Here is an 18,160-nt window from a genome sequence, read left to right as displayed (position 1 = left end):
GGCCCCTCCTGGCCAGCACCAGCGTCTCTCCCCGTGCCAGCCCTGTAAGCAGCCCCCCGCCAAACCCCCTCACCCAGCAAACACCACAGCCACGAGCACGTTGTGCTTTTTCTTTACAAACCCCTCCCAGTTCGTACAAAGCCGGGCCGGGCCTCCTAGCCCGGACGCCAAGGAATTTACAAGAGCTGGGGCAGGCGCTGGCCCCGAGTCCATTAGAAATGAGCCGTGACACGGTCGATTTCCAACAAGTCCTCCAGGATCTGCAGGGAAAGAAGCAGGCAGGTCAGGGGAGGGCCTCGCCCCTGGGGTTCCTGACTCACCCCGCTGGGATGGGGCCCTACTCACGATGTCTGGCGTGGTGCCGATCTTCTTGGCCAGCTCGTTGCGCTCCATGGCACTGAGGTAGAGGTAGCGGCTCAGCAGCTCCCCGTCCAGGATGTTGCGGACGGCGTTCTGCAGGATCCGGCGGTCCACGTGCAGCATCCTGCGGGAGAGGAGCTGCTGCTACCGGCAAGGAGGCTGGGGGAGCCAGCCGGGGAGGCCATGGTCTAGGATGGCCAGGGGAAAGGCACCGGGTGAAAGCCCCAGGTATCCCCCTGCAGGGGGGAGCTTGGTGAGCCTGGTGGGATGGCAGGTTTGTGCTACGGCCAAGAGGCCATGGGGGACCACACGGAGCCCCAGCTCCTCTCCCCAAGGGCCCTAGCAGAGGACACCCCCTCCCCCTGCCCTGCCTGGAGTCCTAGGAAGAGGCTAGCCTGGCCCAGGAGCCCCACAGCCTGCTTGGAGGTCTATCCCCCCTTGCAATAGAGGCCTTAGTGCAGCCCCACCCAGCACCTCCCTGGAGACACTTCACCACATCTCCCCTGCTACTGCCAAGGGACAGCTGAGCTCAGGGCCCTTCCCCTTGGCCGAGGGTACCGGGTACTGGCACCCGGCAGCTGATCCCTGCCCCTCCAATGTCAGACAGGCTAAATGCCATCTTTCCTTAAGGATCCCACAGAGCTCAGCCCAGATGCAGCCACCTCTGGGGTGGAGAGCAGCCATCAGGCGCACACCAGAGGAGGGGGTGTCTGGCCAATGGGCCGAGGTGGGGAGCAAGGTGCAGGGCGGTACCTGAAGGCTCGGGGGTTGAGGCCGGCATGGTGTGACAGCATGGTGGTGAGGGCGTTTTGCAGCATCAGCAGGCGCCGGTACGTCTTCTCCAGCATGGGCAGGAGGAGGCCGATCCCGCCGTCCAGCGTGGCTGGGGAGAGGAGAACGGCCCGGTCAGGGAACCCCGGAACGCCCCGCTTTGAGGGGAGGCTCCCTGGGCTGGGCCAGCAGTCGGGACCCAGGTGCCCCCTGCAAGATAACACCTTTCATTGCAGCAGGGGGCAGAACCCGGAGCGAGCCTGGCAGCTCCGGTTCTTTCCCCACCCACTAGCCCCACCATGTCCTACTCTGGACACCAGTGCTGGGACGCACTTCCCACGGCCCCAGGCAAGCCCCTGCTCCCATCACAGGCTGTGCACTGCCCCATGGCCCCACAGCTGCAGCTGATGCCCACTCCGCCCTTCCTCTCATTGGCCCCTCACTCCGACCCCATCTTCCCCCACGAGCCACCACACGGCTCCTCCGCTTCCCGGCACTGAACACAAGCTCCACCCACCTCCACGACCCCCCCCGGCAGACCTGGTCCACCCACCCACCCCTCTTCCTGCTTTGCCTGCCTCCCTGGCCCATGGCAGCCTGGCTGGAGGCCTCTGGGGCAAAGCCTCCAGAACACAGCCCCATGTGGATGGCAGGCGTGGAGACAGTCTCCACGTTCTCCACTCCGCAGAGGGCAAGCTGCTCGGCACAGGCACCGTCTCAGTTTGTACAGCCCCCGGCACAACAGGGGCGGGGCCCAGCCCGGCTGCTCCCCCAGCGCGTGGGCGGGGTCAGAACTGGGCGCAGCGCTGCCCTCTGCGGGCTGGAGCCGAACCTACCGAACCAGGTGATGTGCTTGCTCTCCCAGGCGCTGGACTTCTTGGTGCCGCCGTCGGTGGCCCAGCGGCAGGGCGTCCTCCAGAAGGTGTTGACGTGGGCGCCCACGTGAAAGTCGGCCCTGCGCAGCAGCCGCATCCCCCCGAAGCTCTCCTTGGCTAAGAGAAGGAGCGGGAGCAATTCCATCAGGGCGAGGTATGGCCCATGGAGACTACAGCTCCCAGCATGTTCCGCTCTGGAGGCGAAGGAGCACGGCATGCTGGGCACTGGAGTCTCCAGGGGCTGCAGTCCTGAAGGGGCTGGACTAGCCAGAGTCCTCACACTCCCACCCAGCCAGGGATGCGCGCCGGCAGGAAGGAATTTCCAGCCCCAGGTTCAGGGGGCTGCCGGGTGTTAGATGTTCCCGCGGGTTCCATGCTGGTCTTCGTTTACATGCAGCCCTACAGTATTATTATCCGGCGCTGCAGCAGGCCAGAATCAGAGCCACACGGGGAACGGCCACAGCGGGGCCGACAAATGGCCCATCTGGCCTAGTAACCCGTCTTCCCGCAGTGCCCGGTGCCAGGTGCTTGAGGTGCAATGAACAGAAGGGGGCGATTTCAGTGACCCAGCCCGTCAGCCAGTCCCTGGTTCTGGCAGCTGGAGGCTCACGGGGGTGTGTCCCTGGCTAATTAGACCCTGGGCTAATCAGAGGGCGGTGTAGCTGGATGGCTTGGCTCTCCCCCACAGAAGTTGGCCCAATTAAAGCTGTTCCCTTCCCCCCTTGTGTCTCTGACACGGCTCAGCCAGCAGCCACTGACGGACTTGGCACTTCTCCAGCCTTTTTGGTTGGGCTCCCAAAGCACCAGACACGTTCGAGTGTCATTGTGTCCATGCTAGAGGGGAAAGGACTGGCCCCCTCACAGTCCCAGAGCGAGTCATTGGGAGAGCAGGGGCTACCCCTGGTCCTGCGCGCTAGCCACCGGCCCCCGTAGGCAGGGTCCTGGCTAAGAAGTGGAGGGGGCGGAAGGCCTTACCTTCAGGCAGGTACATATAGACCATGAGGTTGCGATCGCGATCAGACACTGCGGGGAGAGAGCAGAGATCAGCAACGTTGCTCTGGGCAGCATTTCAGCCCCCACCAAACACTCAGAGCTACCCAAGAGCCCCCTGCCCTGGTGGGCACGCTCCAGCCCCCCTGCCCTGGGTCCAAACCTGGCTCCAGCCCCCATCCTGATCTGCCTGCGGCTGCTAGCTCTGCCCTCAACACCCCCCCACCCCCAGCAGCTCTCAGTCCTCGGCACAGTCACAACACTGAGCAGAGGGGGCCCAAGCAATTCCGGCCCCACCAGCTCGTCCAGCCGGGACTGGGGCTGCCCACGGGGGGTCTCCCCCCCCTTGCTGGCCTCCATGATCCCACGGCGCCAGGCAGGAGGCCTGGCCGAGCCCTACGTGCGGGGGATGGAGAAGGAGCAGAACATACCCAGAAAGCCCAGCTGGTCGGTGTCCACCATGAAGTCCACGCTGTACACCTCCAAGGGCTTGGCGTCCTGCGGCAGGAGAAGCAGGGGTCAGGGGGAAGCACACAGCCGCGGGCGGGGCCTAGCACTGCGTCAGGAAGTGATTGAGGGGCCAGGCTGAGCCCTGCTCTTGGCCCCGGGCAGCCCCCTCCTCCCCGCAGAGCCTCTCCACCCTCCCAGCTCCCCGGCCCCGGCCCCAACCCGCACCCGGCTGACGAGCGACAGCGTCTTGCTCTCCTCCTGGTAGCGCAGCAGCGAGATGCTCTTCATGACGTCGGCCGCCAGGATGAAGTTCTTGACGCTGATCATCTGGTGGATGTACAGCTGTGTGTCGATGAAGGCCATGCCCGTCAGGTCGTTGTCCTTCAGGCTCCACAGGAAAATCTGCAGGGGGCAAGGGCGCCGGGCTCACGCCATGGACGGGCAACGCGCAGGGGGCAGAGTGCCTGAGCCAGGGGCCGACTGGAACCAGTACCCGGAAGTACCCGCGCCCGCCTCTATCCCAGGGCTGGGTCAGAGCCAGCGCTGCCAGAGGGGACAGGCCCCGTACCCCATAACCTCCCCCTGCGCCAGCCATTCTCCACACCCTGGGGCTGGGTCAGAGCCAGCGCTGCCAGAGGGGACAGGCCCCGTACCCCATAACCTCCCCCTGCGCCAGCCATTCCCCACACCCTGGGGCTGGGTCAGACCCAGCGCTGCCAGAGGGGACAGGCCCCGTACCCCATAACCTCCCCCTGCGCCAGCCATTCCCCACACCCTGGGGCTGGGTCAGACCCAGCGCTGCCAGAGGGGACAGGCCCCGTACCCCATAACCTCCCCCTGCGCCAGCCATTCCCCACACCCTGGGGCTGGGTCAGACCCAGCGCTGCCAGAGGGGACAGGCCCCGTACCCCATAACCTCCCCCTGCGCCAGCCATTCCCCATCCCCCCACACACACCCTGGGGCTGGGTCAGAGCCAGCGCTGCCAGAGGGGACAGGCCCCGTACCCCATAACCTCCCACTGAGCCAGCCATTCCCCACACCCTGGGCTGGGTCAGAGCCAGCACTGCCAGAGGGGACAGGCCCCGTACCCCATAACCTCCCACTGAACCAGCCATTCCCCACACCCTGGGGCTGGGTCAGACCCAGCGCTGCCAGAGGGGACAGGCCCCGTACCCCATAACCTCCCCCTGCGCCAGCCATTCCCCATCCCCCCACACACACCCTGGGGCTGGGTCAGAGCCAGCGCTGCCAGAGGGGACAGGCCCCGTACCCCATAACCTCCCACTGAGCCAGCCATTCCCCATCCCCCCACATACACCCTGGGGCTGGGTCAGAGCCAGCGCTGCCAGAGGGGACAGGCCCCGTACCCCATAACCTCCCACTGAGCCAGCCATTCCCCACACCCTGGGGCTGGGTCAGACCCAGCGCTGCCAGAGGGGACAGGCCCCGTACCCCATAACCTCCCCCTGCGCCAGCCATTCCCCATCCCCCCACACACACCCTGGGGCTGGGTCAGAGCCAGCGCTGCCAGAGGGGACAGGCCCCGTACCCCATAACCTCCCACTGAGCCAGCCATTCCCCATCCCCCCACACACACCCTGGGGCTGGGTCAGAGCCAGCGCTGCCAGAGGGGACAGGCCCCGTACCCCATAACCTCCCACTGAGCCAGCCATTCTCCACACCCTGGGGCTGGGTCAGACCCAGCGCTGCCCACTCCCTGCCAGCCCACCCTAAAGGCAGCGGCTGCCCTGTGGTGTCTCAGGCTGGCACTGGTTCACACTCAGACCCCACTGCCCAGGGCGCTTGGTCCCCAAGACCAGCTGGAGGAGACGGGATTCTGCCCTCCCTGAATCGGAGCCGCTGGGCAGCTGCTGGGGCGGGGTGGCACCAAGGGCCCGTTTCTTGCCCACAGCCCCCTCTGGACAGGCTCCTTGGCGTGGTTTTGTGCCGTTTCCCTGCAGCTGGGGAGGACCCCGAGAGGCTCCTGGTGCCCCCTGCTGGCCCAGCTGAGGAATGGGCCCCTCACCTTCTGGCCGATGGCCGACACCAGGTAGCCGTGGCAGTGACAGAGGGCCGTCACCGGGCCCTTCTGCTCCTTCTCATACAGCACCTTGAACTTGTTCTTGGTGAGCGGCTGCCCTGGCTCCGGCACCACCTCGATGATGTCCATGATGAGGATCTGCAGAGATGGGCGGGGCGGGGGGCTGTGAGCAAGGGGCAGCTCCCTCCTGGCTGCCCTGACAGCCCAGCCCGGCCCCACGCCGGGATCCACCCACCGGTCTGGACTGAGGGAGGGAAGGGGGCGACCCCCCCACCCCCGCGTCCGTGCCCTGTCAGGAACAGACGAGCTCACTGGTCCTGTGGCGGAGCGCACTGCGGCGAGAGCGTGCCCCACAAGGAGCCCAGCTCCATGGAGACAGCCTGGGAAGCGACACCCCCTCACCTCCCCCGCAGGTATCTCTTGGGCACAGCCCAGCAGCCCCCACACGGCGACCTGGCCACACGCCGGGTGGAGATGATGGCTCCACTGGGGGAGGGTGGGGGCAGCACAGTCCAGCCCCCATCAAGGCGGAGGGGGCAGGCAGGAGGGCAGGGGGATGGGCTCAGCAGAGGGCGCTGTGGTGCAGGCAGTGGGGCGGGATGAAGTGCAGGGAGAGGATGGGGGAGGCCCAGCCCGCACTCACCCGGCCGCGGCAGGTCACCTCCTCGCCCTGCATGAGACATGTGCCGGCGGCGATGTAACCCTTCAGCCCCGACACCGTCTCCTCGCTCTTCAGCGACACCGTCTTCATGCAAGTCACGTGCTCCCATTCCTCCAGCTCGATCCTGGCCAGGGGGGAGAGGCAGGCACAGGTCAGGCAGCAGGGAACCCCACACCAGAGCAGCCGGGGCCAGGACAGGAACTGGCCCTTCTGGCCCAGGGCGCCAGGCTCCTCCTCCCAGACACAAGCACTCACAGGCCAGCGTCCTGCCCCAAACGTCTCCCTCTGCTGTGGGGGGCAGGGGGAGGCCAGCACCTGCTTCTCGCCTTCTGCCCTCCTGGCGCAGGGCCGGGCCCTCGTCCCCCCGCCCGGCAGAGCCCCGGGAGACGAGTGCCAGGGCCCAGCCCTGCCCAGCCACCTGCCCTGCTCGCGGGCCCTTACCGGGTGTTGGGGATGGTCTCCCAGCTCACCGGCGAGATCAGCTGGATGGAAAAGGCCTCCTGTTGCGGGTGGATGTAGCGCTCGTCTGGGGGAGAGACCCACACAGCTCCAGTCCCCAGCCGGCCCCCAGGACAGGCGAGGGGCCGGCGCAGACACAGAGCCCCCTGCCAGCGTCACACACCGACCCAGTCCAGGAAGGTTTGATGGCACCCTCCATCCCACAGCTCTGCCCCGGGGACCCCCCAGGACTCTGTGGGCTGGGGGGACCTTCACAGCCACCGGGGCTCTTGCTCCCAGGGAGCCAGGCCAAGGGGCCCACACAGGACAGGGAGTGCCGGGCCAAGCCTGGCCCACAGGAACCGCTGCCAGCACTGCACACCCAGTGCCTGTGCACTCCCCACACATCCCTCCCCGAGTGGGGCAGGTCTCTACTCACCCCGCTCGATGCTCTCAAACTCCTTCTCCTCTCCCGTCATACGGGGGATGCGGGTGCAGGGGTTGACGACACTGGTGGCCACAGCGTAGACCTGCCAGAGAGACGCAGCTGTTCACAGGTTGCCAGGGCGCAGCACAAAGACCGGGGGGGGGGCCCTCCACCACCTCCCTGACGGCTGCAATCCGCCAGCCATGCAGCGTGGACACAGCTGGCATCGTGCGGGCTGCCGGCATGGGGCACAGAGCAGAGCCAGGCAGGACAGGTCTGAAGCGCCCCCTTTGGGGGCTGTGCCCTGCAAGATGCCCCTTGGCCAGGATGAGGGTGGAGCAGCACTGCCTGCAGAGTGGTGGGACCTGGGCCAGCAGAGCTGAGCTTTCGGGGGACGTTGTGCCCCAGAAGGGGACTCCCCGCAGCACAGCCCGTTCCCACACAGCAGGGCTGCCCCCAGCAGCAGCCTGGTACCTTGGACTCCACGTGATAAGCCACGTAGTGCGTGGTGCAGCGCAGCGGGATCTTCCTCACAGGCCACGGAGCATCGTAGGACAGGTACGCGGGCAGGACGCTGATCCGCAGCTCCCCCTGCGAGCAGAGCCCACCGTCAGCCCCTCCCTTTAGTTCAGCCCCGCCTTCCCCCACGCCCCAGAGAGAAGAGCTGCTGCCCAGAAGGACATGCCCTGATGGAGCAGTGCATGCTGGGACCTGTAGGCCCTCTGCGCCCCATCTCCACAGGGCCCAGGCAGCGTCTGTCTGCCCCCAAGCCAGCCGCGCCCCACATACCTGCCGGTTGAAATAGAGAAAGCCCTTGGGGCAGTTGACGTTGTGGAAGGGAGCGAAGGACTCGATCAAGCCGTCAATCGTCATGGGGTGCAGGCGCAGGGCCCCTCGGGCCGTCACCAGCAGCCAGTGCGGGGAGGGCCCGCAGATGAACACCTGGGAGCAGAGCCAGCGCCAGGATCAGAGTGGGGCGCCCAGGGCCCGCTGCCAGGGCACTTCGGACCAGGGGCTCCCGCACGGCCTCTCCACGGGCTCTTTCCTGGCCAGCTGCAACGCAGGGCTGACTCACCAACCCACAGTCCCCGGCCATGCCCAGGAGGTCTCCCCTCCAAGTGCCGGCAGAGCCAGCCCCCGCTTAGCTTCTGGCTCTCACAGGATGGCAGCCTGCAGCAGGTGGTCGGGAAATCCTGCGGCGTCACCTCCCGAGTGCAGCAGGCAAAGCGCCATGATGTGCCCAACCCCCCACCGGCACCCAGAGGGGTCTAACTGCCCCAGGGACCTGCCCGAATGGGGCTGCCCCACCGGCTCTCTCCCGCTGTCACCCAGCCCCCATGGTACCAGCAGCTGAGCCTGGGGCCAATCTGAACAGTGAGGGACTGAGCCAGGCCTGCCCCCGCGGCTCACCCCCGAGTAGCCGTAGATGTCCTCGAAGAAGCGGAAGCGGGCGACCCGCCCCCGCGTGCCCCCCGACTCCTCGCCCCCGGCGCTCTCCGATTTCTTTTTGGACAACTTCAGCTTCTTCTCCCGGAAGTTGATGTTGTGGGGGACCTGACAGGGAGGAGAGATGGTCACAGATGAGCGAGGGCCCCCAGGCACCAATGGGACCGGAGCCCTGCAGCTGAGCTGGGAGGGGCGAGCACCAAGCGGGGAACCCACACGACCGCTGGGGGGTCCCCACCTTTCCATGCTCACAGGCACGTCACCTGCGGAGGGCGCTGCAGATCGCGCTTCAGAGCTCCCCCACAAGTCTCCCTGGCCCCACCCAGCGCCGGCCCCCCATTCAGCTACTTTGCGCCTGGGACGCGAACACTTTAGACCAGGGCACTCGCCCCAGACAAGCCCCCCCCAGAAAGGAACAAGCTGCTTGGGAGTTTTACCTCCCACCGGGTCAAGATCGTGCATTGCATGCTGGGAGCTGAAGTCATATGGACGGGACCTCGAGAGGTCATCTAGTCCAGTCCCCTGCACTCATGGCAGGACTGAGTATTATCTACCCCATCCCTGACAGGGGTTTGTCCAACTGGCTCTTAAAAGTCTCCAGTGATGGAGATTCCACCACCTCCCTGGGCAATTGATTCCAGTGCTTAACCACCCTGACAGTTGGGAAGTTTTTCCTAACGTCCAACCTAAACCTTCCTTGCTGCAATTTAAGCCCATTGCTTCTGGCCCTGTCCTCAGAGGTTAAGAACAATTTTTCTCCCTCCTCCTTGTAACAACTTTCTATGTACTTGAAAACTTATCATGTCCCCTCTCAGTCTTCTCTTCTCCAGACTAAACAAACCCAGTTTTTTCAATTGTCCCTCATAGCTCATGTTTTCTAGACGTCTAATCATTTTTGTTGCTCTTCTCTGGACTTTCTCCAACTTGTCCACATCTTTCCTGAAATGTGGCGCCCAGAACTGGACACAATACTCCAGTTGAGGCCTAATCAGCGCGGAGCAAAGAAGAAGAATGACTTCTCATGCCTTGCTTACAACACTCCTGCTAATACAGCCCAGAATGATGTTCGCTTTTTTTGCTACAGTGTTACACTGTTGACTCATATTTATCTTGTGATGCACTATGACCCTCAGATCTCTTTCCGCAGTACTCCTTCCTAGGCAGTCATTTCCCATTCTGTATGTGTGCAACTGATTGTTCCTTCCCAAGTGGAGTACTTTGCATTTGTCCTTAGGTTGAAATTCAATATTTACTTCAGATCATTTCTCCAGTTTGTCCAGATCATTTTGAATTTTAATCCTATCCTCCAAAGCACTTGTAACCCCTCCCAGCTTGGTATTGTCCGCAAACTTTAGAAGTGTACTATCTGTGCCATTAGCTAAATCACTGATGAAGATATTGAACAGAACCAGACCCAGAACCAATCCCTGCGGGACCCCACTCGTTATGCCCTTCCAGCATGACTGTGAACCACTGATGATTACTCTCTGGGGATGGTTTTCCAACCAGTTTTGCATCCACCTTATAGCAGCTCCATCTAGGTTGCATTTCCCTAGTTTGTGTTTGAGAAGCTCATGCAAGACGGTATCAAAAGCCTCACTAAAGTCAAGATACACCACGTCTACCCCTTCCTCCTATCCACAAGGCTTGTTACCCTGTCACAGAAAGCTATCAGGTTGGTTTGACACGTTGTTCTTGACAAATCCATGCTGACTGTTACTTATCACCTTATTATCTTCTAGGCGTTCGCAAATTGATGGCTTACTTATGTGCTCCATTATCTTTCCAGGGACAGAAGTTGAGCAGACTGGGCTGTCATTCCCCATGGGGGACACACTCCCATTGGCGTGGAGGGCGACTAGGAAGCAGAACTTTTGGGGGCACTTTGGGCCCCCCACTCCGTATCAGCTGGGCCTGACGGCAGGGGGGACACATGGGCGGCCTCAAACACTCCCCCATTACCTTCTTAAACCGGACTTTCAGGTTACTCTGGCCCAGCTGGGAGTCGTGGCTGAAAGCCTCGTAAATCAGCAGCTCCTGGTCCACGTGAACCTGCCAACGGGATGAGAAGAGCTGAGACTCCTGCCCCTCCCGTGCGCACCTGGAGCCCACCCCTCCCCCCATACCCACAGGTCACACTCAGCCCCAGCTCAGGGCAGCGGAGCTGGGGAAGTGGCAGGAGGCTTGTGAGGCCGTGATGTGAAAGGAAACCTACCCAGCGATCGCAGGGTTGGAGTAACCCCAGTGGGTCCGAACCCCAGGGCAGGGCAGGCTGGTCCCCCTCAGACAGACACCCAGGGACGGGCTCCCACCACTGCCCTGGGCAGTCAACTCCCAACCAGCGCTCCCTTATTCAGCAAACGTTATCTTAATATTCAGCCTACGTTTCCCTTTGCTCCATCCCCTGCTCGCCGCTCCCCCCCACACACACACACACTGGCCAGCCAGAGCACTACAGCTCCCATCCCCGCTGTGCCCCCCCAGCACACACACTGGCCAGCCAGAGCACTACAGCTCCCATCCCCGCTGTGCCCCCCCAGCACACACACTGGCCAGCCAGAGCACTACAGCTCCCATCCCCGCTGTGCCCCCCCAGCACACACACGCTGGCCAGCCAGAGCACTACAGCTCCCATCCCCGCTGTGCCCCCCACACACACACACGCTGGCCAGCCAGAGCACTACAGCCCCCATCCCCGCTGTGCCCCCTCAGCACACACACGCTGGCCGCCCCTCCCAGCTTGGTATCGCCCGCACACTTTGTAAGTGTACTATCTGTGCCATTGTCTAAATCGTTGGTGAAGATATTGAACAGAACCGGACCCAGAACTGATCCCTGCGGGACCCCACTCGTTATGTCCTTCCGGCATGACTGGGAGCCACTGACAGCTACTCTCTGGGAACGGTTTTCCAACCAGTTATGCACCCCCCCGCCACAGTAAGCAGCCATCTGCGCCCCACCCTGCAGCCCCCTCGCTGCGCCCCTGCCTGGTACGTGCACACAGCGCCAGGGGAGCCTGCCCGGGCAGCGGTACTGCTCCAAGTGCAGCAGTGAGCTCCCATGACCCAGCTCACCAGCAGGTACGGCCGGCTCTGGCGATTGCCCAGTGCCACCAGCAGGACCTCCTTCACCAGGGGCATCTCCCCCTGCCGCGTCACCTCCTCCTTCTTGGCATCGCCCTGGGCCGCGGGCTGCCCGAACGAGCTGTCCACCAGCACCCGCTGGCCCATGGGGAAGTTCTTCACCAGGAAGACCAGGCGCCAGTCAGGCAGCTGATAGATCTGCAGGGAGAGAGACAGCAACTGAGCTAGGCAGGGGTCCATGGAGGCTCCTCATAGGACTCCCCACATGAGGTCAGAGCAGGGTCTGTCTAGCCCACTCCCAGCTGTCCTGAGGAGCTGCAGGGACCATCCCCAGATAACAGCCCTTGGAGAAATGTCTCCCAAGCCCCCTCCCTCGGCCTGGCTCAGATCCTGGAGTAGGATGGCTGGTGCTGTTAGTCTCATGAGCCATGGGAACGTCACGGCCTTTCTACGCTCTTGGATTCAGTCTTGTGGCCAGGAGTTCCACAGGTTAATCACACGTGGGGTCAACATGATTTCCTTGTCTCGGTTTAACTGCTCCCCTTTAGGGCCCCTGCACACTGGGCCAAGAGAGCGATTTCATGCAAGGGAGAGTCCTAGAAACCCCCCAGAACAGGCCCAGCAGCAGCAGGGGGTCACGGCTCAGTGGAAATGCTGTAGCCAGCCGACCCTTCGGGGGATTCACAGCAGAGCTGAGATCTGGCTGGGACTCACCTCCCAACTCTGGGGTAACCACTAACTAGGGCCTCGGTTTCACACCTCACCCACCAGCAGCACAGCACGGCACCTCCTGGGGGTCCCCTGGGCTCAGCACCCCCTAGTACCGCACTGGGGCATTAGTCAGCCCTGACTCCGGGAGGAGGAGTCAGCACCTCGTAGTAAGCCCCCCACCCCACTCCCTGCAGGCCGTTTTGAACCCGGAGGTCTCCCATCCAAGCCTCGACCAGACTGAACCTCGCTTCGCTTACAAGCTCCAAGGGGCTCAGCGCTAGGCGGGCAGGGGCTGCTCTCCGGGCAATGCCAGATCAGGCTCCTTCGGGAGGGGCTGGCCCAGGCCTTACCTCCATGGCTCCGTTCTCCCGCACCAGCACACACCAGTGCGTGGGCTCTACTTTGGACTGGTGGGGGTCCCTGTCAGCCAGCGGGAGGCTGCTGCGACGCGGCTCCTCCTTGGTGGGGCTGAAGAGCAGGCTGGAGTCCCCGTAGAGCATCTCCTCCTCGTCGTCCACCGTGTTACTGCGCCGGGCGGCCGGGAAGCAGGGAGAGGCTGTTACGGGGGGTCCAGGCGCCCCGTCACGGAGCTCCTCCCCGCCCTGTGCACCCTCTCTCGGCCGGGAGTGGCAGGCGCAGGACATAGGGATCACTGCCGATGGCTCACCTGGCACAGAAGCAGCGACCTGGAGGGATGGGGGGCTGCCCCCAGCTGTGCCCTGTCACAGATCACCCACCCTCATTCCCTATGCTGCTCATGCAGACACGGCTCCTGTCCCCCTGCCATGGGCTGCTGGGCACAGCTCGACTGCCGCTCCTGGCCGCTGGGCCAGGACAAGCAGCGCTAAAGCCACCCTGCCACGTGCGCCTCTCCCCACCGATCTGCCCATCCCTAATGGCCAGGGAAAGGCCCCAGCCTCTCTCGTACCTGATGTCCTGGATGACGGTCTCCACCTCCGAGTGGCTCCTGAGGGAGAGCTCGTCCCTGGAGCTGGTCGTCCTGCTCTCCGTGGTGAACATGCCTCTGACGTCGCGGTACACGCACAGCGCGATCACCTTGGATTGCTGCAAGGGAGAGGCTGCAGGTACCACCTCGCATAGCGAGGAGACGCCCAGGCTGTCCCCAGCCCCTGAGCCCCGTGGGCATGTGACAGCACACGCCCCTGCATTCACACCCTGCACGCTACTGTAACCATCTCTGTACAAGGTACGCCTGGTGAGGGACCACTGAAAACTCATCACGTGCTGGTCAGTATCCGCCTGGTAAAATGTGTGTGGCAATATTGTGTGACCTGATAAGATTCCCCTGTCTCGGGACCCCAAGTCCCACCCCCCACCTCGCCCTGCCCATCGCATTTACCGCTCCCAAAGAGACAAGGGAAGCAGGCGTTGGACTCTGGGGGAGAGGGTTGGTCAGTCATCTGCTGGAGCATGTGGTGAGAAACTCTGCTCGAATCTAATCTAGTTTGTTAAGTTTTAATTATTAGTTGATGTCTGGTCTTTATTTTCTTGTGACCATTTCTGACTTTTAGGCCTCATTACTTGGACTCACAATCTCCCTCTGTGTCGTTAAACTTGTTTTACTGTTTTATTTAATCCCGTGTGTTTAAACCGAAGCGTCGGAATAACTATTTGAGATAAACAGGTATATTCTGCCCTGAAAGGAAAGTATTTGTCCTGCCCAGGAGCGGGCTGGGCAGTACAGGACGTACATTTCTGGGAGTGGGGGTGTGTTGGGGTCACCCTGCAGCGTAACCCAGGCTGGCGACCCAGGTGTGGCTGGCAGGCTGCAGTCCCGCACACACATTCAGGGGGTGGCTCACATGCTGGCAGGCTGGCTGTGGGCATTGTGAAGCAGCCAAGGCTGCAGGGCAGAGCTGACACAGCTCCCCATTGATCTGGACTGTACCCTGGTACGTCGCACATGCCCACCCCGACCGACAGCACCCGGGTGTGTCCCTCCAGCCCCACCCCGATGGACAGCCCCAGTGTTACACACACACCTCCCAGGACGGGGGCATGCAGCCTGTCCCCCACAGCAGCACGGCCTGCTCAGACTCACGTGGTGCAGCTGGGGCTTCTGCAGGGTGAGCCGGTGCGTCCTGCCCCCGTACGTGTCGCTCTTCAGCACGAACATGGTCACCTGGCCCTCGGCGCTCATGATCACCACGTAGGGGTCGGCCACGGCGCAGTGCACGATGGGGGAGCCCAGGTCCACAGGGATGAAGTGCAGCTGATTCACTGGAAGACAGAGCCACCCAGCTGAGCCACGGCCATGGCCAGGGCCACAAGACTCAGCCCCAGCCCAACCCAGCACCCCCCCTCAGATCGGAGCGATGGGTTCCCCCAGCCCTGCATCCCCCCATGGGGAACAGACTGAGGAGGCCCCGCTCCCAGATCAGAATGGGGGGCCATGGAGGACCCCAGCATGCACCAGTCCCGCCAGCACCGGACATTGCAGATGGCCCCAGCGACCCGGTCCCAGCGAGGTGACCGTGGCAGGCAGGCAGGCCTGAGGGGTTGGCAGGAAGAGAAGTGGCAGCTCTGCCCACCCGCGGTGCCCACCTCCTTCCAGCAGCCGGATGCCCAGGGGCGACACCTGCACGATGTAGCGGTTCTCTCCGATGTTGCCAGCGAACACGGTGGGCCCCTGCGTGGCAAACCCGCTCGTGTCCAGCTCCATGATCTCCTGACCCGTCTGCAGGATCTGCGGGACATACGACCAGAGGGCAGTCAGAGCGGAGCCCCTACACTAACTCGCCTGCCTGTCACCTCAGCAGGCAGACGAGGAGCCAACCCTGCCCCTTTACAAACGGGACAGGTACCGGATCGCTCACCCCCCAACGCAGCCACCTCTGAGGTGGAGCATGCCAACTGATTGACAGCGCCCAGCAACACCAGGGAAGGCAGGAGAGGAAGCTCCCTGTGTCCCGATGAACCCGGGAGGAAATCAGGGAGCTGGAACAGAATGATCCGAGCGGGATGGGAGGTTCATGCCCCACATGCTGGGAAAAGGGCCAGGGCCTATGTTCTCTCTCACCCGAATACGGCCCCTGGGTCACCCACAGCACCCGGGTTCCCTGCGCCTGGCCCGTGAAGTCTGAGGAGCGAGGCAGTTTGCTGCTAGGGCGCCCCAGAGACCAAACCGACTGCATGTGCACTCCGGTGCCGCGGTTCCTTGGGGACAGGTGCCTGGGCTAGGCCCCCGGCACCGCATCACACTGCCAGGGCCCTTACCATGGTGGAGTCCTCGCGGCTCAGGATCAAGAAGCCATGTCTCTTGCCATCGTCCTCAGGTTCGGGGGGGCTGGGCTCCTTCTCTGCACTCTCCCCTTTGGCCCCCTCATCCTGCAGGAGGAGAGAATGAAGCCGGGCCCTGGGAGCGCACGGCAACCCCAGCCCCTAGGAGCCGAGCCCAGCCAGGGGCCTTTATCCCAGCAATGGGACAGGGCGCTCCTCCAAGAGGGAGCTCCTGACTCGCCAGGCCAGACACAGCTAAGGAGCATACTGGGATCAGCCCGCGGGAAATGGGGCTCAGCGGAAGCCAGCGGAGGTGCCAGGAGCTCTAGGGGCAGGTGGCTGATGGGCCAACCCAGAGCCTCCCCCTCCACACCGCGGGCAGCCACCCACTGACCTCTTCCTTCTTCTGGGGCGAGATCACGGTCCACATGTCGTAGCAGCCGGGCAGCTCAAAGGTCGTCACCACTTGGGGGCGGATGCTTTTCTGTTGGGAAGAGGCGGAGGCTAGAACTGCAGCTTCCCAGTCCCCCCAGCCCTGGCGGGAGACGCACTGAGACGACCCCCATTGCTCCCGAATACTGGCGCAGAGCCCAAACTCTGCCCAGCCGAGAGCCGCCCCTCGCCATGTGCACAGCCCAGGGAGCCGCCTGCAGGGACCAGCAGCTGCAGCATTGCACGCGGCCACGTGGCTGCGCCTTTAGACTGGAGAGAAGGGGTCACGCGCCAGCCAGCCCTGCCGTGACAAGCTCCACACGCCCCCTTCCACCTAGCCAGCACGTGGGGTAGCAGAGCTCACTCCCCTGGGCCTGCCTGCTCCTCCCCACCCCCTCCCTCAGGCAGGGCCCGTCTCTGCCCCACTGCGGGCTCCCCCTGCAGGGATCCTGTGACGTTATTGATATAATCTGGAACCATATAGAACATGGTTGCAACCAAAGTCCTGTAGTGGCACCAAATCTTGTATAAAGGGGGGGGGGGGGGGTCAAATGATGTGTCTAAGACAAGGTTATGGTTTGCTGGTTATGATTATGCTGTCTGTATGTGTGTATCATTTTTGTAGTTGAAGTTATAAATATTGGCTCTGTACTGTCTGTATTTCAAACTTATGCTGTGCTTCTGGGAAACCTCCCAGACAGGTGGGTGTTAGCTCTGTCTAGCCTGCTTGATGGCCCATTAAGGACCATCAGCTATACAGTTGACCCATGGAGAGACACCTTGTAACTCAGTAAAGTATGCAGGAACTTGCCCATGTGACTTCAGACTCCATTTTGCTGTAATTTTCCACAGTAAGAACAAAGAGGTGTTCTTACACCTGGAAAAACTATAAAAAGGCTGATGCCTCATCTCCATTTTGTCTTCAATCCTGCTTCTTACCTCTGGAGGGACTTTGCTACAAACTGAAGCTCTGAACAAAGGACTGAGGACCCATCCCAGCTGGGGATGTTCCAGAGACTTGATTTGAACCTGCAGTTTATTCTATCGCTGCTGCAAGCCTGAACCAAGAACTTTGCCATTACTGGATGTAATTGATTCCATTTCACCAATTCTAACTCTCATCTCTATCTTTTTCCTTTTATGAATAAACCTTTAGATTTTAGATTCTAAAGGATTGGCAGCAGCGTGATTTGTGGGAAAGATCTGAGTTGTATATTGGTCTGGGGCTTGGTCCTTTGGGATCGAGAGAACTTTTTGTGTGTATATTGGGATATTGGTTTTCATAACCATTGGTCCCCATAACGAGTGGCACTGGTGGTGATACTGGGAAACTGGAGTGTCTAAGGGAATTGTTTGTGTGACTTGTGGTTAGCCAGTGGGGTGAAACCAAAGTCCTCTTTGTCTGGCTGGTTTGGTTTGCCTTAGAGGTGGAGAAACCCCAGCCTTGGGCTGTAACTGCCCTGTTTTAGCAATTTGTCCTGAATTGGCACTCTCAGTTGGGTCCCGCCAGAACCGCATTGTCACAGATCCCCTCCCACAGATCTGCAGGGCGGGGATGCGTGAAGCCCAGAGCCCGGATGTGGGGCCTTCGCACGGTGACAGCCCTCCCCACACCACACTCAGACCAGCCAGGGCTCACACGACACCCTCACCCCTGGGCCCAGACTCTGCCTCCCCTGCCTGTGCCAGGCTCACTCCGGGGCACAGACATCACCCCCCCACTGGCACCAGGCTCCCCCCCAGCACAGATGCTCCCCCCACCGCACCCCCCCCGCCGGCGCTGTGCTCACCTGCAGGACAGAAAGGGCCCCGTTCTTCCCGAAGCCTGAACAAACCACAATCTCCAGGTCTGGCTCCGGGCTGTTCTGAAACTGCAGCCATGGAGAGAAGCAGCGGATGTCAGGTGCTGCCCCCCCTAGGGACGGAAGCCCCCTGTCCCCACCCCCAGGACTGGCTGCCACAAGGGGGAAGTGCCCTGTGCTGGAGGACTGGCACCAAGCCCTGGGGCTGCTGCTCCTGCGTGCTGACGGCTCCACACACCCCAGCCCCCCATATCCAACCCCCTTTCACCCCACTGGTCCTCACTGCCCCACCTCTCCTCACGGCCCCCCACTGCTTTGGCTCCGCGGAGCACTGCGGGAGCCCTACTCCAGCCCTTGCACCCATCCTATCAGCGTCCCGCCCGCCCGCCCATCTGCCCTGCAGCGACAGGCACTCGGGCGGGCAGTGGGCTG

The 18,160-nt window shown here is 62.5% G+C and overlaps 1 protein-coding gene across 3 annotated transcripts in view; it reads right to left on the bottom strand.

Moving 5' to 3' along the window:
• Positions 1-100: 100 nt before the first annotated feature.
• CPSF1 (cleavage and polyadenylation specific factor 1) overlaps positions 101-18,160 on the bottom strand; it is a 38,183-nt gene continuing 20,123 nt past the window's right edge. For all 3 annotated transcript variants that reach the window (XM_005291127.4, XM_024102641.3, XM_042861308.2), the window contains exons 16-38: positions 17,717-17,797; positions 15,889-15,978; positions 15,492-15,602; positions 14,820-14,961; positions 14,317-14,495; positions 13,183-13,319; positions 12,605-12,779; positions 11,535-11,741; positions 10,423-10,512; positions 8,425-8,568; positions 7,804-7,956; positions 7,489-7,605; positions 7,027-7,117; positions 6,591-6,675; positions 6,132-6,273; positions 5,474-5,626; positions 3,672-3,848; positions 3,428-3,494; positions 2,982-3,029; positions 1,968-2,123; positions 1,114-1,243; positions 346-484; positions 101-260 (exon numbers count right to left, since the gene is read on the bottom strand). In XM_005291127.4, coding sequence (XP_005291184.1) covers positions 213-260; positions 346-484; positions 1,114-1,243; positions 1,968-2,123; positions 2,982-3,029; positions 3,428-3,494; positions 3,672-3,848; positions 5,474-5,626; positions 6,132-6,273; positions 6,591-6,675; positions 7,027-7,117; positions 7,489-7,605; positions 7,804-7,956; positions 8,425-8,568; positions 10,423-10,512; positions 11,535-11,741; positions 12,605-12,779; positions 13,183-13,319; positions 14,317-14,495; positions 14,820-14,961; positions 15,492-15,602; positions 15,889-15,978; positions 17,717-17,797 — 2,862 coding nt within the window. In that variant the 3' untranslated portion in view covers positions 101-212. The remainder of the gene's footprint in view (positions 261-345; positions 485-1,113; positions 1,244-1,967; positions 2,124-2,981; positions 3,030-3,427; positions 3,495-3,671; positions 3,849-5,473; positions 5,627-6,131; positions 6,274-6,590; positions 6,676-7,026; positions 7,118-7,488; positions 7,606-7,803; positions 7,957-8,424; positions 8,569-10,422; positions 10,513-11,534; positions 11,742-12,604; positions 12,780-13,182; positions 13,320-14,316; positions 14,496-14,819; positions 14,962-15,491; positions 15,603-15,888; positions 15,979-17,716; positions 17,798-18,160) is intronic.

The sequence above is a fragment of the Chrysemys picta genome, chromosome 2, assembly GCF_011386835.1.
Source record: "Chrysemys picta bellii isolate R12L10 chromosome 2, ASM1138683v2, whole genome shotgun sequence".
NCBI lineage: Eukaryota > Metazoa > Chordata > Testudines > Emydidae > Chrysemys > Chrysemys picta.
Note: the sequence above shows the minus strand (reverse complement) of the source record. Positions and strands in the feature narration are given on the sequence as shown.